Source organism: Montipora capricornis, chromosome 7 (assembly GCF_036669925.1).
Source record: "Montipora capricornis isolate CH-2021 chromosome 7, ASM3666992v2, whole genome shotgun sequence".
Lineage (NCBI taxonomy): Eukaryota > Metazoa > Cnidaria > Anthozoa > Scleractinia > Acroporidae > Montipora > Montipora capricornis.
This window is the reverse complement of record NC_090889.1, coordinates 37,059,834-37,083,647: the sequence shown is the minus strand read 5'-3', so window position 1 is coordinate 37,083,647 and position 23,814 is coordinate 37,059,834. Positions and strand designations below refer to the sequence as shown.

At 38.7% G+C, this 23,814-nt stretch overlaps 1 protein-coding gene across 2 annotated transcripts; it reads right to left on the bottom strand.

The window, feature by feature from the left end:
- Positions 1-4,396: 4,396 nt before the first annotated feature.
- LOC138057905 (gamma-aminobutyric acid receptor subunit alpha-1-like) lies at positions 4,397-18,592 on the bottom strand. Of its 2 annotated transcripts, none has more exons than XM_068903808.1 (9): positions 15,759-15,785; positions 15,302-15,377; positions 13,086-13,156; positions 12,879-12,952; positions 11,896-12,116; positions 9,169-9,251; positions 6,959-7,087; positions 5,872-6,221; positions 4,397-4,994 (listed from the first exon to the last, which is right to left on the bottom strand). In XM_068903808.1, exons 1-9 carry the CDS (start codon positions 15,769-15,771, stop codon positions 4,704-4,706), a joined length of 1,308 nt encoding a protein of 435 aa, XP_068759909.1. In that variant the 5' UTR covers positions 15,772-15,785; the 3' UTR covers positions 4,397-4,703. The 2 variants fall into 2 exon arrangements, with proteins under 2 accessions (XP_068759909.1, XP_068759910.1); XM_068903809.1 differs by lacking the exon at positions 15,759-15,785 and adding an exon at positions 18,481-18,592 and having other exon boundaries at positions 4,399-4,994.
- Between the last annotated feature and the right edge of the window lie 5,222 nt (positions 18,593-23,814).

Below are 23,814 nucleotides of genomic sequence, written 5' to 3'. Positions count from 1 at the left end.
GGGCCTCTCGAGACTTTTGGGAACAAAGTGGTAGTTGGATGGAGGTTTAGAGTTAATTTTGGTAAACCGTGAGGTGAAGAGCCCAGCTAGGAGGACATCCTTGGACGACGACGAATCGACTGGCCACAGGAAGAAAGCAGTATATTGAAATGAGCGGTTTATCATCTGGGACAAAAGGGAAGCCTTCCTCCTCCTATCATATGGCATTTTGTGTAACCTCAATAGCATTATAGAGATGAAAACACACAAAAGTGAGTGTATAATGTACATACCACATGATATAGTAGTAGCTACATGTAAACTTACTACTTCTCTATCAAGGTCAAAGGATACCAATTGAAATGATGTACTGGTACATCTATTCCAATGTTTGACTGTCAAGTTTTCTTTCCTGCATATTACACATGTTGAAAAACATTGTATAGAATTTCTTCTTGTTGCTGTCATCACACTTGATGCATTTTTGAGTGAAAAATGATGATAGTGATGAAATATTCCACCAGATTAATTTATATAACAACCTTCCAAAAAAGCACTGTTAATTAGCAATACCATCTGGACTTTTTGTTTGCTTGCTTTCTACTCTGTATAGACACCCTGACATAATAACAGACTGTGAAAAAATGTATTAATTTATAACACTTTAAATGCAAGAACTATAGGGAAGTAAAATATTTTATTGATCTCCAACTTCAGTTTTATGCAACTCATAACCTTTGTTGTGGATTAAAACATTTTCTTGTTTGAAATCAGGATCTTACATCACTCTTCTGCTCTGTAATCCCTCATTGATTATCAAATTTCACTTAAAAGCTCCACATACAGTCTTTTCATTATAACAAATTAGCTGGTGATTTTACCAAATCTGTGAATAATTTAGTTGCCCAAGAATTTGTCCAACTGGAAAGATTTTAAAATTCTGTCATTAATCGTAATTACCAACATAATGCTTTGATTTACAATTGCTATATCCCAAAAAAGCCAGTAATGTACCAGAAATGTAGATCACAATAATTATACAGTAACTTCGGAACAACAATTACATTTATGGAAAAATTTCCCTTCAAAACAACAACACTGTGTAGTTCAATGTAATGTGTTTAATGATTTTACCATGGGAAAAAATTGCATTTCCTATGCTATGTGCCCATTACCCCCTCTGCCAACTCCTACAATTTTGGATCCGCAAGGCATCTTCCATCATTGGGCCTTGGAATATGAATGTACATGTACCATAGAATGACAGAGTAAAGAATTTTTTTTTTTCAACAAAAATATAACAGTGTCAAAAAAACTTCAACAATAACAGCCTCTTTTTACAAAAATCAATAAAAATGTTATTTCACATGTCTCTAAAAATGCTAACTTCAGTACATTGAGAACAGTGTCATCCATAACATCATCTACTCTCTGATAAATGTTAGTCCCATATTTTAACCAAGAAAAACTAATTGCAAAGTTCAATAGACTTGATAAATTTCTCGTCACTGAGCACATCAAATGTTAACTTGGGTACATTGAGAAGAGTGTCCTCCATAACATCAGCTGACAGCTTTGATACATCCTTGTCAATTGTGTAACCATCTGCACTGGATATTTTCTGAAAGAGGTCTTGCAGCGCTTAATGGACACAATAATAACGTCCAGCATTTTCACCATCCTCATTCTTGATGATCATGTTTGCAGTGCTGCTGCAGATCATGTCTGACTTTCGCATCTTCAGGTTACAAATGAGACACTTAAGTCAAGGGCGCCAAAAATTCATACCATGAGGTTGCTCTAAGGAGCCTTTGATTAGCCTTGGCGGCGCACGAAATGCACTTTTTTCGCGAAGATAACCAATCAAATCTTTCGATTAAATTATGCGCAACTAATTTGCGAATCCGTGCGAAGTGAAAACAAAAGATTTTGCTCTGTCACGCAGGTCAATTCAACATCCGATTCGATTGCGATATTGTTCTTGCTTTTGATAACCAGTCTCTCGATTAACTATGCTTTCAACTGAGGAGCCACTGAATGCAAATGAACTAACAAACCAAAATTATTACTTTGCAAACCGAGATTATTACCGCTCACTTTTAAAGTGCCCCTGTGACCAAAAAATCAATTCATATATTGTTTTTGGATTTCAAATATATGTTACTGAAACACAAAGCAACCAGAATTTTAAGCCTTGATTTTAAAAAGACACCTATCTATTGTAACTAAATTTTCCTATTTAATGGTCCGCCATTACTAACTTTAAGATCTGAACAGAGCCGGAGCGAGGTGAAAATGACGTCAAAGGCTTACTAGTTTAAGAATGCAATGCGTGGGTACGCAGCAGAATTAACAAGCAGCACGAGAGTCTTGGACTGCTGTCGCCTCTATCATGAAGTGGATCATAGCTTCACTTGATTTCATATCCGCAGTTCATATATGATTCATTTCATATACCATTTCATCATTGATTCATTCCTCACGGAACCATTAGAACCCACAAATGACCAGCTCCCAACGTCAGTGGCTTCCTAGCTCAGTTGGTTAGAGCGTCGCACCGGAATCGCGAGGTCACGGGTTCAAACCCCGTTGAATTCCTGAATTTTTCAGGCTTGCCTACGCACTTGAAAAAATTGCGCTCCTAACTGCTAAGATCATAGCTTAACTTAAGGACGTTCGCGCCAATTGTTTCTGCGCATCCTTACTGCGCACGCAAATGCACACGCCACGTCATACACGAGCGCGCGCGCTAAGTAATAAAATGAGAACTGATAGGGCAAAAGGCCATTGCTATAGCTTTGCCTGGATTTAACGGTCTTGGACGTTCGGTGACCCCTATTTTTCTTTCCAGAAACGGATTTTATTTACAATTATATCCACGTTGTCCAAAATCGAACAAAAAATCAATGTGGGAAGTTCAAAAAATTTCAAGATTTCTGCTCACGGGACATCAAATCCTGCCATCTTGCGGCTGCAAGGCGTTTGACCTGTGGTCGCTAAATGCGAACTTGATCTTTAAGGGAACCTCACCAGTTGACTAAATTCACTTAATTAGTCCACTTAAACAATATTTGGCAGAGAAGATTTCACTTCAAAGATTTAATTGCAATACATTTGGGTTTACAGACACTGGCCTTATTCGATAACGAAGCCCGATTTTGTCACATTTTGGGTGTTTTTCCGGACATGTTCTCTCCAAAACGAAGTCGGTGACCCCCCATTTTTTTTACATTTCTGACATAACTAACTCATCATCTTACAGTGGTAAACGTTTCAGAAGAAAATCAATGTTGAAAAAATTTCGCGCGAACGTCCTTAAATTACATGTGCCGACCTTTCCCTATATGAAACTACACTACGAAGCAAAGATTTTTTTTTACCATTTCGTTCATTGTTCGAGCCGCCAAATAGCGCCAAAATAACAAGGATTTACGCTGGTACTTGCCTTCTAATTAGACCAAAATACATTCACTTATCTTGAGTTCCAAGTTTTGGGCTGTGCGTTTCTTTCACGCTTCCATCAGTGCCGACCCCTAATGACTTTTCTTCAAAAAATACGTTAAATAAAACATTTCACGATAAAACAGAATCGAAAAGGAAGCTTTTTCACGAATGGATGTAGCCTTCATCTGGTCGCACGAATGTCAGGCAGGATGTGAAAAAAAAAAAAAAAAAAAAAAAAAAACGGGAAGAACAACCATTTTCCATAGCTTTCTTCGCACAAAAAGGCTGCCATATTTATGTTAGCTTAGCAACCTAGCATTTTTACGCTTTCTACTGCTGTTTCAAATATCTGCAGACTCCTAGATGCGAAAAATCGCGCCAAATTACGAATGTCAAATATACTCGACTGTTCTTCGTGTTTTTCACATCCTGAGCCCAGAGGAATACCGCTAAAAATGTCTGATATTTCTCTCAATTTCGAAAAGGAAGCCCTAGGCTGTAAGCTAAAAGTCACTGGATCCCCTCCGACTTATATAGATCATGAGCAGCGCAGTCTAGAATCTGAAATAGCTCTGTCAATATACATCCCATATCTAATTATGATGAAATGGCATGAGCTTGTTGGAATGAAAGACGAGAGAGGAAATGAGTTTGACTACATTGACCTTCTTAATTTTTGGATTCCTGGTCGATGGTTTAAATTAAGTAAGGAAAACGGATCAAGAATCCAAGGAAGATTGAGACGTGAAGCTGGTACAGTTGCTCCATGTTGTTTTTGCAATTTGACGCCAGTGAGCATGCTCCTTTGGTTTCAATGGTAACCGCAGACACAAATCATCACGTGAACAAAATGTCACGAATTTCTGCTAATGATGCAGAGTAATGCAGAATGACAGCAAAATTTTAAAAGTAAACTTTGGGTATCGTTCTTCTTCTTCTGGTTGTGGAGGTTTTTTAAAAGGTAAAATAACTCAGATACGACCAAGGGTGTGAAGAATGAGATCAAAGGAATAATAATAAACAGATTCGGTCAAGATAATTAATCCATATACATTATTCACGGCATCCTTACAGACTTCAAGGCTTGATTTCTCAGATCAATACGTCATTGGGTAAAGAATTCCATTCCTTTACTGTGCACGGGCAAAAAAAGAGTACTTTTGGTATATGAAGGTATATTTTCATGGCCAATCTACCGCTTTCAAACAAAAGCAAATTTCGACCAACAAATCTTGCGTTTTGTGCTATCGTCCATTTAACGCAACACAACCTTTTTCTGTTTAGTAATGTGTCCAGTAAAAAATGTTGTAACAGGCAAAGGCCAAAGGAAACAATACACGCGAAACGTTGTCAATCAGGTTTGCCATCTTTTTCATTCTTTTGTTTTTCGTGTTCTCTTGTATTTCGCAACTATCCAACGATATCTTGTCAACTTTGATGTCTTTAAGACCCATTTCAAGGTCTTCTCCATTCCCCATGTAAGCATGATTCGCCATATAAGCATGGCCATTGGGCTTCTTGATACTTCTATCATTAGTCTCGGAGCCAGACAGTGATTTGGATTTGGGGATCTAAAACATTGGAAGAATAGAATGAGCAATCAACAACAGCATGGTGACAATTAAGATAATGATGACGATGATGATATTGATGACAACGACCTTGTCAGTTGTCTAGAAAAATAGTCATGATAACTGTGATAGCCATGTTTACGACGATGACAATGATGACGCTTTACGATAATGTAAATTATCACGAAGAAGTCATCTTGAATAATCGGGTAAAGTTGGTAATAATATGAATAATGGCGATGATGATGACGACGAGAGAGATGGTAATCACGATGATAATGATGACAACGACTGTCAGTAATCAAGTAAACTGCTCCTGGAGACGACAATGGTCATGATGATGACGACGACGACGGTGATAATGATGATGATGATGATGATGATGATGACGACGACGACAATGATGATGATGACGATGATAATGATGATGACGAAGACGATGTTGGTGATGACGATGACAATAATGATGAACCTCACTAAATGACTTCGTCAACGACGAGGTAAACATGAATTGAAGCAACAACAAGTACACCTTATCAAACGCCCATGATAAGGAGCTTGCCTCTCCCATACAAGCCCTATGAGTCAAACTTGGCACGTATCTTTTTATTTTTAGAACGCCACGAGTTTTTCGGCTCTCCACGCTCTGTTTAGAATGGATAATAACAATAAACTTATCGTCAAACGGAGACAAAAATAGCAAGACCAATATATGCAAATTGTGCAAGTTGATGCAAATTGATGTAAATGTGAGTCTCCTGCTGAAGGGTTAGTTCTAAAAATAGAAAGATACGCGCAAAGGTGGACTTAAGGATACAGTGTACATGGAGGCTCCTCTTCATTCGTTCCTGACCGTACTTCACAAAAACTGCGTTACCTTGCGGCTTATATTTCGATCCTTTTTGGTCGCTTTCTTTATGAGTATATACACGGTCGTGCATTCAATCAAAGACAGGAACACGAAACTGAAGGATACAAGCAGGTACCAATCCAATGTCTTTGCATAGCTGACTTGAGGCAAGTTACTATTCAGAGATCCAAGGAGGAACATGATGGTCAGAATTGTGGTGATACCCAGAGCCATTCTGTTGCCGATGTCATCTTTTTCCATCCAGAAGGCGATCCAGCTTAGCATCACAAGAAACATATCCGGTAAGTAGATCTGAATGAGAAAGTAACCAAGGCGTCTTTGAAACGAAAAGGTGACAGTTATTGTTGAGTAATTCCCTAGCAACGGAAATGAAAAAAACGTATGTCAGCATTTATGTTCCCTTGATAGGCTAAGTAAACCCCCCCCCCCCCCCCTTTTTCTTTTTTTTTTTGGACGCGCCACAAGGATGAACGTGACTTCGGATCCAGACCTAAGCGACATAATGGAACATGAATTTCTGTTGTTTTTAATACAATGTGTTAGCTCATGTGACCAAAAGCAATATTTGCATACTACAAGAAAAGGAAAACTTTTCAGTAAAATAGAGTTCAATAGGCCACTTCGGAAAATATCATAACAGTCTTTGTTTGCCCCCCCCCCTCCCCCCCTAAAAAAAAAATGTGCATAAGCATTGTTTCCAGTTTCTCTTGGGACTTACAACGGTCCCAAGAGAAAACAAAGACAATGCTTATTCCAAATTTTTAGGGACAAACAAAGAGTATTATGGTATTTTCCGAAGTGGACTATTCCCAGAAGCATATTTCATTCCTCCAACATGGCCGCTGCTTCTTTATTTCAATGGCTGACGTGATGTCATGTAAAAATACTCCATAACTTGTGCCGTTATTCTTATCTTTTTAAGTCTTAAACCCAAGTAACAAAGATAAGAATTCCAACCGTCATTTCTTTTGTTTCCACAGCTCGAAGATAATCACGGAAATGCTCAAACGAATAAATAAGCCTAGGATGATTTTGAACCCAGACAGACAAACGGACAATAAACAGAAAAACAAGTTACCGCGAAAATACCTACCAACGGCATAAACGCTTACACCAGATGATAACTTGAATCCTTTGTATTCAAACTGAGCCATTTCCTTGCTTCCAACTCCAACTTCTTCCGGAATCCATTCGTACATAATTTGATCAGCAGTATAGGCGTCTATCGTGATAGAGATACAAAAATCCTCACTCGATACAAGTTATCTCCTTTCTCATTTACCAGCTTACAATTTCCTTCGTCGTATCTCACAACAATTGTGGGAAACCCATTCTTCGACACCTCAGCGCCAGTAATATTCTCGGGTCGGGACATTACCCACCTAACCGAGTCCCAGAGCCTCAGTCTTTTAGCAAAATGGTACAGCGGTGATAAACGTGGTAAACCAATGCATTTTTTATACACTTGACGTTTGGTATGCGGCCGGCTGGGCAACTATGTATAGACACCTTACTATAAGAATATATGAGTAGTTTTCAAAAATTGCAACAGTATCAGCCTATTGAGGAATTTTTAAATATTTTCCGGAATATTTGTCTTAATTATTAACAAACATTTCGACTGAAACCATCAGTCTTTATCAATGAAGTTTGTCACGTGAAAAATTCCTCACTTGAACTGAATCTGGATGAACAACAACATGCACTATCAGTATCTGCCTAGCATACCAAACGTCAAGTGTTTATAAAATCTGTTGTTTTACTTTGTTTATCACCGTGGCCGCTGTTTTTCTTCTATTATTAGCTAAGATGGTCTAAGAACAAGAGTTTAAGGCCCTGCCACACATATCCGAAGATTTCTTAATTAATCCGCATCTTTTTCTTTGCGGACTCGCCTTCCTTCCAGACGTATCCGGCGAATGCGACATGGGAATCCGCAACTTTCTGACTTTCGCTGTCCAGAGTGGAAAGTTTTCAAACGCAAACAATTTTGAGTCGTGGAGGCATTCTCTTCAAAATGGAACTACGGTCCGCCAACTCGGTGCTGTCGGCCTGTAGGCCTTTTTGAATGTGGTTTGATCTGTCGTAACAGTGGTTTGTTTATGCTTATCATTGTTTGTGTTGATCCAATTTAATGCATAGATCGTTGCATGGCATTGCAATCTTTAGTTATAAAAGTTTATTAAGAACACGTTTAATATGTCACTGAATAGGTTATCAAGTGAAGCTATGATCTTCGCAGTTAGGAACGCAATTTTTACAATTGCTTAGAGAAGCCTGAAAAATTCAGGACTTCAACGAGGTTTGAACCCGTGACCTCGCGATTCCGGGTTCAAACCCCGGGTTCAAACCCCGTTGTAGTCCTGAATCTTTCAGGCGTCTCTAAGCAATTGTAAAAAATGCGTTCCTAACTGCAAAGATCATAGCTTCACTTGATTTCACATCCACAGTTCATATATGATTCGTTTCATATACCATTTCATCATTGAATAGGTTATGTCGAAGAATTCGTGATCAAACCGTGAGACGTAATTGGACAAAGATTATATTTGGATATACTATTTCTATAATAACATGCCATAGAAACCCACGCCATGCCTTAAAATTCACTATCTCCTACTGAATGACTGATATTTTAGCCAGTCACGCAGAGAGAGAGAGAGGGAGGGGCTGGGGGGATCTACCGCGAGGATCTACCGCGAGTCTCCTGGACCTAGCTCGACCCATGCCATAGAGGAGTCATTTTTTTCCGCGTCAATTAAATTGCTAATTTTGATATTTGACAATACGTAATCAAAAAAGAAAGACCTATCAGAAGTCCATTATACTCAGAGGAGCCGATCTCTCTCATTCGGCCTTGGTCCATCAATTTACGGTATCATTTCAATTTTTAAGACAGGTCCTGCGAAATGATGACCAATCAGATTAGGTCTGATGACCACAACGCCTCTGATTGGTCTGCAATCAAGTAGACGCGCGAGGGATTGCTAACGCAAAAGACTTTAGCCGTTCTCGTGCTAAATTTAAAATAGCAGTAAGCGTCCTGAGAATATATAATACAGTAAAATGATGGGCAGCATTCCATCGCAGATCAACAAAATCTAGGTTGTGGACTTCTCAGAAGGGGTGTGTGAATTGTAAGCTCCAAAGTTGGTTCGTGACCTCCTATTGAGCGCGGGAAGGTGACAATGTCAGCTGCAGTCACAATTTGTCAGGTTTTTAAATTCGTTTTTCGAGGACGCAGGAGTCTTCTTTAATTATTGAAATGATTCTCTTCATTAAATTAAACTACCTACTACTTACAGCTTCCAAATTGGAGGTGACACGTTTGTGAGTCTAATGGGTAATCTTCTAGATTCATAACGCAAGAAGCGAGTATGACAGCTCTGAAATGAAATGAAAGATGAAGTGAATGTATAGCAATTACAATAATACGCGGAAATGATCCTCGTACTTACTAAGACAATTTGGGAAACTATGCAATTTTGATGAAGAAATCAGTGAAAATAGGGCGGATTTGGCCAGATGCTTGTGACCCTTTGGCTATAAGTCTTAAAGGAATCCTTTACTTCAACAAAGATAACTTTACACCACAGAAAATAATATAGTTACAGTTACAATTGTTTGAGATTGTTTGTATCCAAAGGAAATGAATTACAAAATTAGCCAGTATCAAAAATATCGTAATAGAGGTTTTGCACGGCAGCCATATATTGGGACAATAGATTCTTTTTCCTATGGGAAAAAATGTTCTTTCTAATGCAAAACATTTTCATTGTTCCTGCCATGCAACATGGCTGCCGTGCAAAACCTCTACTCTCTTTGTTTGTCCCTCCACAATTTTGCATAAGCGTTGTTTCCAGTTTCTCTTGGGACCATTGTAAGTCCCAAGATAAATTAAAAGCAATGCTTATGCAAAATTTTAGAGGGGCAAACAAAGAGTGTTATGGTATTTTTGATACTGGCTAATTGCTTGTTCAAATTCGTTTTCACATTTCCCGGGTGCCGCCATCTTGGAAAATTGTCGCGTGTTACAATTGCTCTGTTGTTACAAAACACAAGCTATTTGTATCAGGACAATAGAGGAACCGTGACACGTTACAATTATTACGGAGCTTAGAGTACGCAAGGACAAAGACGACGATGACCACTACTTCGAGAACGCCATGAAAAAATAGGGAGCTTGAGCAACGACAACAGCGACCGCAACGAGAACGTCATGTCAAAATATAAATTCACGTTCATGTAATCACTTCGTGACTATTTATTATGAAAAGGGTGTCGTAGTTTCTAAAAAGGACACTGCATGGTCGGAACGGCGGTTAACTTAGGGGAGAAAATGAAAATTTATCCTCAAGTGCTGACTTTTTTCATAAAGCCTCAAATTTGGCTATTTCACGTTGTTGTTTTGCAGACGACCATTCTCGTCACCAGAGCCTGGGGTCGACTCAACGCTCTGGGAAACTCTATTTAGAAGAACATGCGCTGTAAGGTTCTTATAGCCAAAAATTGGCTATTTGAACCTTACTGCGCCTGCTCACTCCTCGTGCTAAAATGAATGCACCAATTAGAGACGCTTTTGACTGTTCTTCGCGAAAAGCAATGAGAAGACACTTTGTTTGAGGGTTCCCCAGTGCTCTTCTCTCCCTCAGTCAAGAGAAGAGCTCTGGGGTCAAGATTGGCAGACGACGGCAAAAACATGCAAATTTGGGACATTTTCGTTGCTGTCGCCGTCGTCATTGCTTACGTGCGTTTGACATGTTGGCGCGTTCCTTCGCCGTTCTCGAGCTGACAGCAGGGAGTTTAAAGCTCTGGCTAAACTATCGAGCGAAGTTGGATTCAACGCTCCAACGTAACTTTGTTCGCTTCGACATTGTTCGACTCTTTGGCCGCCCATGTTGAAAGATGTTCGTCCAACATGTTTTGCTCGATCAAGTGTTCGATGGAATCTCTTTTGATCAAACAGCAAATCCAATAATCACTGAAAAATTCTGCTGGACGTAACAATGTTACAGTGTTTTGCCGCTCTTCCAACAAAGTTGTCTCCTGAATCGAGTCTCGTCCGCGCTGCTAGCCAATCACGAATCGCTATCAGCCTTATTTTCAAGCCTACAGTAGGCTTGTAGCATCATTTGCAACAAAGATGACGGACACATCGTGGTTGTTGATGTCGTTGATGAACAGCCAGAACCCTTTATCGGCGAGTATGAAGCAAGGCCAAGTCTGAGGGACACTTTTTAAAAAGTCCCGTTTATCATGATCACTCTCTTTGGAAATATCTGGTTCGATAGCGTTTAAAATTTCTGCAAATTGATCGCGGCTCGTTCTCATCATCTCCTAAACGTGGATATATCTTGCAGTGAACATAGCCTTTTCTACTCGTTCTCTTAAATCCTTCTTTGGGTTTTTCCTCGTTTGAATCGAAATTGAAAGGTCGTAAGTTGGCCTCTTGTTCGGGAGCACTCGGATTTTTCCGATCATCCCCATTCGCTAAGTGGTAGAGCTGCCGAACTCGTAATCGGAAGGTCGTAGGTTCGACTGCTGCAAAGGAGCACTCGAATTTTTTTCCGAGTATGCCCGAGTCACCATGTCAGGAAGTGATAGAGGTGAACAGGTGAATTCTTAGCCCTTTGACTTCCAGGATTGATCAATATGTAAATTCACCTCTCACTTTCAATACACTGTCAGGTAGACAAGTATTGAGAATGAAGATTATTATCAGTGCAAGGGAAGGATCCTAATATAACACCAAATTCTCATGACCAGCCAATGAAGAAAGGTATGGAAGTAGTTAGGAGAATGAACTTTCAGATCATGTGAGTCAAATGGTTGAGGACGCAGGTGAGACTGAAAAGGGAAGAGAAGAGAGATGAGAGACGAACTGAAGAAGCAAAAGAAAGGAGGGTAAATTAAACGTAGTATTGGAGTTGGTCTTTAGACGTGTAGATGAATTGATAAAGCGTCTGTGATTCAGCCCATAGTCTCACATTCCCATTTCGAGCTTACCAAGTTGTGATAATTTTTTCTTACCCAATGCTCAGCACCATGTCACCACTGGGCCTGATTTTTACGGAGCTGTGCAGCTCTTCAACTGGGATCATCAGATTCGATTCACGTGCATTGTAGCAGTATGGATCTGGTTTCCATGTCTTACTGATATCTCTTCCTCTTAGGATTTGTGTTCGGTTTGACTTGCCAGCCAAGCGTAAATCTGTCCAATATTGGCGGAAGTAAGCGTGTACCTTGTATTCCTGAAGTAAAACAATAACGGATCTCGCTTGTCATCCCTATAATTACTAAGAGGTGCATAAATAGGGGGATCTTTGGAGAAGGCTTAGTAATAACAACCACAATAATCATCATCATTGTCATCATCATAACAATGACAATGATGATGGTGATAATAATAATAATAATAATAATAATAATAATAATAACAATAATAATAATAATAATAATAATAATAATAATAATAACAATAATAACAATAACAATAATAATAATAATAATAATAATAATAATAATAATAATAATAATCGTTTTTTTTTTCCTAAAGAGCTGGTTATTGTTTGCTCAGGTAAAGGACCGAACAAGTGATCGAAAGGTTGTTGGTTCAACAAGCGCTGGGAGTTTTATCCCAGCATCCTGGAGTCACCACTTTAAGAAAAAAAATACCTCCTATTAAACTTTTATTAGTCTTAAGCAGAAGCACATGATCTTAAAGCGTGTAACTTGCAACTCTTTTCCTTGGAACAAAGCTGGGGATTTTAGGAAACCAATTTTATGCCCAAATATGGACAAAAATAAGATCGGAAGACTGGAAATAGACACTCTAGCGAGTTAACTTGAACATAGTTAGTTGGATCAAGTGACAGTTAATATCTTTGGACAAAACATGTTGTACTTACGTTCTAATTTTAGACTGTTATGTAAAAGCCTCGTTTTGATAACAATGAAAAGCCAGGCCACAAGCGACTTCGAAAACAAAGATCGTAAAATGTATTTTAGCGTACCATGTTAGCTTCCTCAATGTTTCCAAACGATTCAATATAGATGCTGCTTCGGATTTTCGTAGGTGTACCTTCTTCTAAAGGGTAAAAGAAAATGACCATTATTTCACTGCCTTGTTTCCGGGAGCTTGTCTCGTAGAATTTGCTCGACTTTATGATAATTCATCAGTCCCAATCGATTGTTAGCTACATGTAAGTACCTATACCTACCGAAGTTTGGGTACGTTGTACTGTCGTAGTCTTTGAAAAACATGGTTATCACTTCTCTATCACAATAAATTCTGTTGAAGCAATAGGAATCAAATTAACAGTGTAACAGAGTGATGGTGATAATGATGATGACGATATTGATGACGATGACGATAACGATGATGATGACGATGATGATGACGTTGACGTTGATGATGACGATGATGACGATGATGATGATGATGACGATGATGATGATGATGATGATGGTGATGATGTTGAAGATGATGACGATGATGATGATGATGATGATGATGATAATGGTGATGATGTCGACGATGTTGAAGATGATGACGTTCACGATAACGATGACGATAATGATGACGTTAGCGATGACGATGATGGTGATAACGATGAATATCTGAATGCGTTGGCATTTGCCTCTTAATCTTCTTCCTTGGTATCAAATACAAAACAGAGCAAGACAGATTGAACAATAAAGGGATGTAGAGGATATTACACGACGGCGCGAAGTTATGATTTTATTTCGAGTGGTAAAAACAATATTTTACAAACAAGCGCAGCGAGTGAGTAAAATATTGTTTTTAAAAAGAGAAAATAAAACTCATATCTTCAAGCCACTGTGTAATTTTCTTTTTATTATACAGACAGGTGTGTTTTATTCACCTTTTTTCCTTCTAACACCGAGCACAAACTTTATCGCAAATTCTTGCAGCTTGGCGGCAGGGATTTCTTCAATTTTTTTCATTTCTTCTTCACTTGCAAGAAACTCCTTAAACAATTTTAAGCCGTATGAAGTTTTATTCTTCGCGTTAGCATTTTCTTGTTTCTCAGAAAAAGGATTTTACGTCAGCTTTAGAGAACTTCACGAATCTATCGCTCGCCATTCGGTACAGCCAACCACGCAAAGGCGGGAAATGATGTCATCAATATCCTCACCAGTGAAGATATGGAAAATACGCCACTCGGATTCCGGATGTAGTTTCCTATGAATTTTATGAGTGGTGTATTTTCCAGTAAAACACTACTGTCTGAAAGTGAATGCACGAGACACCCAAGGACCCTCTATGTGAAACCTTCACACATTTTAGTTCCAGTTTCCTTTTATTTGCCACAATTCTCAGTATAATCAACTAGAAATAGTTTTCACTACATCTGCCCCCGCGTAAGATAATACGGATGGCAGTTGAGGTGTTTTCCAATTAATATAACATGCCCTTAAAGACAGTAAAGTGGCGAAGAAGGCCATTAACACGATTAGGAACTAAATGAGCATCACTCGACGACTGACTTGCTTAAAACGTGCAATATCAGCTTTCGTTTACCTTAGTCTGCATTCTTTGAGACAGTCAACAAAAACGTAAACGTTACGAAAACATGGGAAAAAATAGTTTGTGTAAATAGAACAAAAACAACCTATTTCAGTATCGATAACTTAGCAGGGGTTTGTTAAAAGCAAACAGTTACATGGCCATTTTAGGACGTACCTCGCAGAAAGTTCAACACAGATCTGCACGCCGCAAAATTTCCCAATAATGTTAACCTCCATTATAAAATAGTGAGTCAACAAATTGGCAAATAAGTTTAGCGGTCGTACTTTAGAATGCTGCCCGCTACAACAGTGGTCAATTGTAGTTACGTTGAAGTTAAAGAGAAACGTGTAGGGCACGGTATGTATGCATGTAACACCAAGTGTTGCCTTCTCGTGTAAGCATAACCTTCCATTTTTTCCCTTCAATGGGCCGTTTTTCGAGCTATAGCGTGGGCCCAGTAACTAAACGAAATAGAGAAATGAGAAATGAACGAAATGATATATGAAATGAATCAGTTACTGAACTGCAGATATGAAATCAAGGAAGGCTATGATCCTTACTTGATTTCATATCCGCAGTTCGGTATATGTTTCATATTTCATATATTATTTCCTCCATTGATTCATTCCACACGGGAAAATTAGAACCTGAAAATGACCAGCCCCCAACGTCAGTGGGTTGATAACTCAGTTGGTTAAAGCGTCGCACCGGTATTGCGAGGTCACGGGTAGAAACCCCGTTGAGGTCCTGAAATTTTCAGGCTTCTCTACCGTGACGCAGTTGCTAAAATTGCGTCCATTACTGCGCTAATCATAGCCTTTCTTGGGGGAAATAATCCTCGCATTTTTCTTGACAATTTAAGCAATAGTCTCTTATGGACGGTTGAAAAAATAAGGTACTTACACTTCATAGCAGCACAGTAGAAGAAATAGTCGAAATCCTGCAGGCTCCATAGTCATTCTTGCGGTACAGACTAACACTAAGTAAACAAAAGAGAATAGTATAAATGGAAATTCTTGACTTAATTGAGCAATTTTGATTATTTTGAGGAGATTAGAAAGAGACGTTTTTGAGCCACTGACAGAATCCGAAATCAGCTTTTTGGGTGCCAGGACAGAACTCTCATGACATTTTTAAACTAGTTGTCTCTGACAAGGAAAGGATACTTTAATGATGAACAATATAATTGTGGTAGTTTCAAGACAGGTTAATTAAGAAGGAAACAACTCACTTCCTGTTACTTCTACTATAAAGCCGCAACGACTTCTTCGCCCACTCAAATCATATATTTATTCCCAGATTTATTCACAGGTTAGTGTTTGTACAGGAGCAATCAGTGGAACGTCGTATTCCTACTTACTCGTTCTCCTCATAAGTGAAGCGCGTATCTGACAATATCAACGCGTAAATAATTTTTTTGCGTGATCTTGCAATATCATATTATGGACCGTCAGGAAGTCGATTCATTGTCAGTGGCGCGAGTTGTTACGTGAATATCCGACAGTTTTGTTCTTCTATTGTTGGAGTTCATTCTGGCGTGATAATCCTTTTTACCCCATTTTACCGCATTTGGTCATTAGAACGCCTAAATTACAAGACGCGGTAAAACACTGTAAGTCCCGAGTTTGACCAGCTTAGAACAGAGCAAATACGGACGGAACGAGAGTTTTTCAATGAAAGAAATTGTTTTCATCACGATGCAAAGCCCAAGGAGGCTCCCAAGAAGTTAGCTTGCATCGCTTGTTACTGGTCATTTTGTTTATCCAATCAAATAAAGGACATTGTTGTTTCGTCGTTTGTTCTTTTAGTAATTCGCACGTGCCTTATTATGCAGTCGATACGATTCTCAGTCAACGAAAGGGAAGAAGCAAAGATACTAGAAAATGGCGTAATAGTGGAATCATGAATAAATCCCTTATTGAAAGGTTTAACATATAATACGTGCTCAATTTTGCTCGTTGTTTTGTTACGTGTAGGTAAACTAGGTTAAACAATTCAATAAGGTGTATCACTATTCGAACAGTCTCACAAAAATTATCTAATGAAGAAAGCTCTGACTCTTGAAATTGTGCTATTCCCAATATTAAGATAGACTTAGTTTAATTACAGTAGAACCCCGGTAACTCGAACTCCCCGCTAACTCACAAGATTCTTAGCAGCTGGTAATCTAACTAACCAACTATTATTTTCTTATGCTAGAATAGGTGTAAGAGTGTGGAATAGCATCCCAATGAAACTTCGTATCAAAAACAGAACCCCGTTTACGCGTGAACTCAAAAATCGGCTGTTAAAACTAATGGAAATTGAGGAGATGAATGTTGATTTACGCAGCACCGAAATTTGCAAACATCTCTCCGCTAGTTAAAGTTAAAGTAACTTTCTGATAAATCTAAATTTAAAATCAAATCTAATCATTTTATATTGTAATTAGTCATATTTCAACTTTGTATGTTGATAACTGTGTAATTAATTAACTTATTAACTGATTTCTTATTTTGTATGTACTTTGGGATTTTATTTAATAATATGTGTTTAAGAACAGAGACAGGACTTCTTTAAGAAAGGTGGCCCGCCCAGAATAGCTTCGTTAATTGCGGGTCGCCTAGGACTGTGATCATATTGTAATGCTCATAAACAAATAAACAAACAAATAAATAAACAAACTCGAGCTGAGTCTCATTTCCCCTGGATTTAACCCAACTTTCAATCGTTTTTAATCGGTTAACTCGAACTCGGGTAACTCGAAAACCCCCTAACTCGAACTAAATTTCGTTTCCCTTGATCAAAATGTACCCCGATAACTCGAATTTCTGGTTGTTATAACTCACCACGGATGCCCATTAAGATATCCCATTCGCTTTTCTTATCGTGTGATAGAATTTTAACGTTAGAACAAAGACTGCAGTAATTTGATTTTAGTGCAACGAAAAGATCAAGTATTTGACAGTTTGACAGTGCTGAAAAGCAATAAACTATTAATTATTAACCTGGAAAACTGAGTATTTTAATCGAGCCTTGATAACTCGAAACCCCGCTAACTCGAACAGTTTTTCGTTTCCCTTCAGGTTCTATCCTTACTAGCAGCTGTTACGTAAGGCCCTGTTTCTCTTATTTAATAATTGTTTCTGCTGTATTTTAGAGATATGTGGAGATCATGAATAAAGGTTAGAGATAAAAGATCAAAGACGTCAGATATGCGTAAGGTGGTCATCCAAGCATTTAGCCTCATGTGAGCAAATATGACGCCCGATCGAGATTCATGCACAGGAAGATTGAACTAATTAACGTTAGGAACTTGATAACAACGAAAACAAATGCAACAAACGGAAAGAATTTGAAAAATTGCTTTGCAGAAGTATAAAAAAAAACAGTCGAAGAAGGTCAGACATAACGAGGAGAAAGTTTGCGATTGATTTTTGAATAATCGTAAACCCGGGCTGTGGACTTCCATGAATGGGTATTAACTTCAAACGGCACTACTCCAAGGGATAAAGACTTCCGCTGAGTAAAATCTAAATGCAACTCGATCTGTTTCCTATAAGCTCGAATTCTTCCAGTCATATTTTTCTTAAATACGTCACTGCTGTTCATCCTACTCTCAAAGAAATTTAACTGATTTACAAAGAAATTAATATATATGCTCTCAAACAAGGTTTCCTCGTATTGTTTAACTCATCTGGCGAAAGCATTTATCAGACTGCCCATGTTACAACAAAAAGGAGCAGTGCCCGAAAGTTTTGGCAAACTAGCAAACTGGATACTCTGGTGACGTCTAACTATATTTAAACGTGTATAATCTCAAAAATACAAAACAGATTAAGTTGGCTGACATTCACAAGTTTTTGAAACCAGTACTTACCTCTTCTTGTCTCAGAATCGAATACAAGACAGTACATGAAACAAAATATGACAGAAAATGCATCGTACGCTGCGAGTGATCAGTTTGGTTCAAAAAGAGACCTGATATCTACGCTTCCGCAGAGAATTTCAACGTTCCTATTGGTTTTGGTTTTGATGACTTTGCAAAGGAAACAACAGACAACTTATTTCATGTAAAGCAAAACACACTAATGAGAACTAACCTTAATTGACAGAAGGAACACCAATCTTCCTAGGAATACAAACCAAATTTTCTATCGTTGCGTAAAGCCGAGACGGATACTTTAGCAGCATCAACGAAATAGTGACTGTAAATGGGATTTAAGTGTCTGTGTGGTATTTAAAACAATAGCGTTATGCTCGCATGCAAATTGGTTTGACCTTGAGCTTTTTATAATGTTCAGAACAAGAGTGAAACAACGTCAGGGCGTGACCATTAACGATACATTAGTTTGCAATTTTCTGAAATCGAAATCAGTATATTGAGTTGCGATCCCTGTGATGTTTATAATGGCGACTAAATATGCATGGAGGTGGTTATGATACTCGACAAGTCTGTTTTATTTTTAGGCTTGGCGGAGCACGAAACGCACTTTTTTCGAGAAGATATCCAATCAAATCTTTCGACTAAATTATGCGCAACTAATTTGCGAATCCGTGAAGCGAAAACAAAAGATTTTGCTCTGTCACGCCGGTCAATTCATCATCCGATTCGATTGCGACATTTGATAAACAGTCTCTTAAATATGCTTTCGACTGAGGAGCCACTGAATGCAAATGAACTAACAAACCGAGATTATTACCGCTCATGCACTTTTAAAGTGCTCCTGTGACCAAAAAATCAATTCTTATGTATTTTTATTTTTTTTGGTTTCAAATCTATGTTAACTAAACAGAAAGCAGCCAAAATTTTAAGCCTTGATTTTAAAAAGGCACCTATTTATTGCAACTAAAATTTTCCTATTTAATGGACCGCCATTACTAACTTTAAGATCTGGAGAGAGCTGGAGCGAGGAGAAAATGACGTCAAAGGCTTACTAGTTTAAAAATGCAATGCGCGGGTACGCGGCAGAATTAACATGCAGCACGGGAGTCTTGGCCTTTCAGACTGCGAGTTTTGTATATATGGCCCGCGTCGCACTAGTGGACAAAATTGTTTTTGTTGTGACAAAATCTCAGACAAATAAAATTTATTTTGTTGTGTTTAGGGTCGCACGCAATTTGCATTCCTGTCATGCTGCATTCACACGCTCAAATTTTAAGGAAGTGAGCCTTTGACGTCACTTTCCCCTGGATCCAACCCCCTGAGGTCCAATCGGTCAGTTTTGAACGTGAGTTTTGGCGGACCGTGAAATCCAAAAATTTGGGCAAATAATAACTTCTTACCAAATAAAAAAAAAACCTGCAAACAAATGGGAAACTATCCTGCAGTAAATCAAAATGGGCAGAATGATGTCAATTTTTAAAATGTGCAACACCTCAATCTACGGACTCGATCAATCCACCTCATCTTGCATTTGCATAAACAGTCTATGCCATATATAATGATTATTATTTATAATTACTGGTGCATCCCTAAAGCTACCCAACTCATTAACGATATATTAACACAATGGCCAGGAGAGAACCTGAGGCTTTCCAGTTGCGGTCTGTGATTTGAGAATGAAAGGACAGTACAACAATGCACCTAGCCCTGATAATAAAAGATGCTACATGTCATAGGGATGAATGAAAAAATATAATCAAGGCCAGGAAGTCATAAAAAGTGGGGAATTTTGCCTCATCTATGTGATCAGGGCTGTGTTTAGTTCTGAAACAGATTAGACTATTAGTTCCCATGGAGGAGGCAAGTAAATCTTGACAAAACTAGGAACCGTATTTTTGCTTAAGATATTTTAATAGTGGCTTATTAAATTCTTTGTAGTGTTGATGAGACTCGAACCACTTTCAGTCTTATTGACTAAGAAGCTAAGCGTATCTTATTGCGCAGAAAGGTGTACTTGTGAGTCAAGGAGAGTCAAGTCAAGGCGTCGAAAAGGAGAATCGACGAAGCAAATGGTGACAGGCTGTTGGAACAAACATCATTAATTGAAGGACAATATTTGATCGTGTTGACAACATGGCGTCGAAATTGGAGTATTACATGTACTTCGTATAATCTAGATTTAGTTTTAAAGTCTCTTTTAATTAAATCCAGACTTGGGCCTTCCTTCTTGCGTTCTCTAGTCCATTTAAATGAATGATGTCCCGAAATTAAAGATCAGAAGTAAAAGTGATTAGAAAAAAACTCTCAAGTTTTGCAGAAAATGTAGTGTACAGTTAAAAAATGATTTTAATTTGTAATGTAAGTGCTTAACTCTGAAACACGGATCGTGTGAATCTCTACACTTACTTACCTCTGTCAAAGTAGTACACAAAACTATTTTCCCTGCGTCTTCGCTTTCTTGGGACGGATAGTCTCCTGTGAAAATAAAAGATAGGACAATTGACAAATTAGTTTCAAAACTTCAAACTTCTAAAAGTATTTTTGAGGGTTAACGGTTAAAAATTTGCTGCTAGGACTGGGTGACCCAGTCATGAAATACGAATCGGGGGGCTTCCCTTGTCATGGGATGGCAGAATTACCCAGATTTCTTTTCGAGCATAAACGAGGCAACTTGAGAAGCACGAGACTGGCCCTCATCAAATGGCTAAAGCGCGGCCGGAGGAAAAATAGTGAGAAGAAGATCTCTAGCCAGATACTAAGGAGCAGCGCTAGTGTGTGCTATTGACGTAGGACTTTTGATTTTTGAACGAGTTTTTATTGTAGAAAATTTGCGACAAAGTAGTGATTTCTTTCGCTGTTATCCTCGTGGCAAATTTCTTGTCAAAGAAACGGTATCATATAAATAAGAGAATACTGAGATTTATATTTGCAAATTACCTGTCCTCTTACCACTTTTAAGTCAAACTCTACCTCTCTATGCAATAAGTGCATACAAAATCTTCTTATGCGTGATCTTCGCGGAAAATTACAGTCTGTCCCTCAATACTCTAAAACAATCAGTTATGGTCTTAGTTCTCTTTCTTACGTATCAGTTGAAGTTGCGGAATGCGCTACCTGTACTACTGAGTTTACTGGTTTAAACTAGAGAATCCAAGACCGCATTTTGAACGGCAGCTTTTCTTTTTATGTATCTGTATATGCTAAATATTTTAGATGTACATGTAATGTCTCGAAGACATTGACCTTTGTAATTATTCTGAAATTGGAGATAAAATAAAGTCTATGCATGAATGTATGTTACCTTCAGAAGGGCGCATGCGTGCAATTTGTAATCTGCGACTCCAGTGCTTACCACATGAGAAATAAGAATATATAAGCAATCGAAATCTAATGCTAAATTGTAATGACAAGGGCAGTCTGGAGCTGTGAGTAGGCGTGGGATTTGTCTCATACGGTTTAGGGGCAAACAAATCCCTCCCTCAATGCCGTACCGGGAGGCGAGGTCGGTAGCAGAAAGCAGCGAGGGGCCAACTGCGTCCAAAAGCGATCGCACGGGCCGAAATCCCGGGATGACTCGTTTGGTACGACGCTCCAGCGCCACGTCTGGAGGTATTGCATTTTTCTCTCGTGTTCAAAGTAACATTCCGTCAGTGCATGCGTAGATGTTCAGGCTCTCCGATACCTAGCCTACAAAAAAAAATTTAGATGCTGGTTAACTTTTTACAAGGAATTGAGATTTCAGTTGATTCTACAAGCATAAACGTAACGTAAGGACCGTGCGTGTCTGGTTTTCTCGAGACAGAGTTGAGAGATGATTTCATGCAGACTGGGACGCCTAAAATGCTCTGTTGTAACCGTGGCGGTTCACGAGTGGAGTTGTCTCTCTGGCCTTTCTACAATCTCGTACCCAGAGTCCTCGGGCTTTTTGGCCAGCGGGTGAGCGCCCGGGGAGACTCTGGGAAAATCGACTTCATTTTCCCAGAAAACGTGGGTTCCGGTCTTATTATGTATGTTTGAGTTTAAACGGAAACAGAAAAGAGAAAACCGTAAACAGTAGAAATGGCGGGTTGAAAGTGTTCGCGAAACAAGAATTTTAGCCTTACACACAAAGAAACTGGAGAAATGATCATTGGCTTGCTGTAAGGGCAAATGAAGATGAAACCTCTGACGCTTTCGGTAAGTGTATTTTTAGAGTTTTAGCGTACATTCCATTGTTCAGAATGCCATCGTGCAAGCAACACGATCGACAAATGTTTTGTATAAGACATAATTCAAACCTCGTCGTTTTTTATTCAGACCTCTGAAAAATTGCAAGTGAAACACACATTTCCATCGGCAAGTTTTCAACGGGAAAATAGGACTACCTTTTCAGACGTCCCACTGCTCCCGGAAGTTTTCCAGTGGAACGAACCAAAAAGTCATGTTCGATTTACAAACGAACCGGAATTTTCGGAAAGTTCAATGTTCAAGCCTGCGTCCTCGGTAACACAGGCCAGAGGTCGTTTCTTGTGCGCATTTGCGTAGTGCGGAGATTCGAAACCAACCTGAAACTGCAACTTTTAACTTGACTTAAAAATGTCCTTTTCCTCCGGTTGCCAGAGTCCTGTATTCATCAAATGGTGATTGTTTTCCATTTCATACATTCGAAAGATCTAATTAAAAGACTTGTTTTTGGCAGGAAAACAGTGACAAAAAAGTATAAAATTAACAAGGAGAGTCGAAAAGGAATTGGCCAAAAAAATTCGATCTGTTTTCTTGCAGAGGGACCCACCTCAGTACATAGCGTTCATTAGGAAAAAAATGTGAAATTAGTTAACTGTCAGAGCAAACAAGTTCACATAACCCAGTTCATTTAAGGTGTTTTTTACTGTTACAGTATCTTAAGCACCTAAGCATGTGGTGCCAAAGGAATTGTTTACACTAGCGACGCAAGGAGCATGCGCAGACGCATTGTCGTTCAAAAATTACTGTCCTTGTTTCTAACGTAAGGTACAAATAATCGAGACTCTACACTGAGTAGCTAAAGCATAATTCAACTTAACTGTCTACCAAACAATAAGAGAGAGCTGTGTTCGTTTGGTCGCAAGAAATTAAAAACCAACAAACAAATAATTTTGCATAAAGACACACTGAGAGAGGTCCTGGAACTTCAATGGTCAATAGCAGAACTTGTATTCCTATTCAGCGCTTGTGAATTACCTTTATATTCAAAGTAGAGCGACTTTCCTGTGACCTTGAAAAAAAAAAAACGTGAAAATAGAGGGGAAACAAAAATGCAAAACATTTAATTGGCTTATCGAACAAAAAAAATGACTGTGAATTTTCATTGCCTTAGCGAACGCGGATACAAACAAGGTATCTCTCCATGGAACTTTCTGGAAAGTTTGAAGTTCGCTTTGACCTAATGTCAAGTGCAGTCCTGTGATCGGGCAATCGCACTGTTTACTGCCCATACTGCCCAGGAGTTTCCTAGGCGGGGATAAGGAGAAGCTCTGTTTTAATGTTGCCAAACATTGGTCCGTGAAACAAAATGCGAACGCTTTTTCAAGGT

Coding starts and splice junctions, on each gene's coding strand:
- LOC138057905 (XM_068903808.1), bottom strand. Junction 13,157..15,301: donor CTACTGTGCTGCTATGAAGT/GTAAGTACCTTA, acceptor TTGCTTCAACAG/AATTTATTGTGATAGAGAAG. Junction 12,953..13,085: donor TACAACGTACCCAAACTTCG/GTAGGTATAGGT, acceptor TTTACCCTTTAG/AAGAAGGTACACCTACGAAA.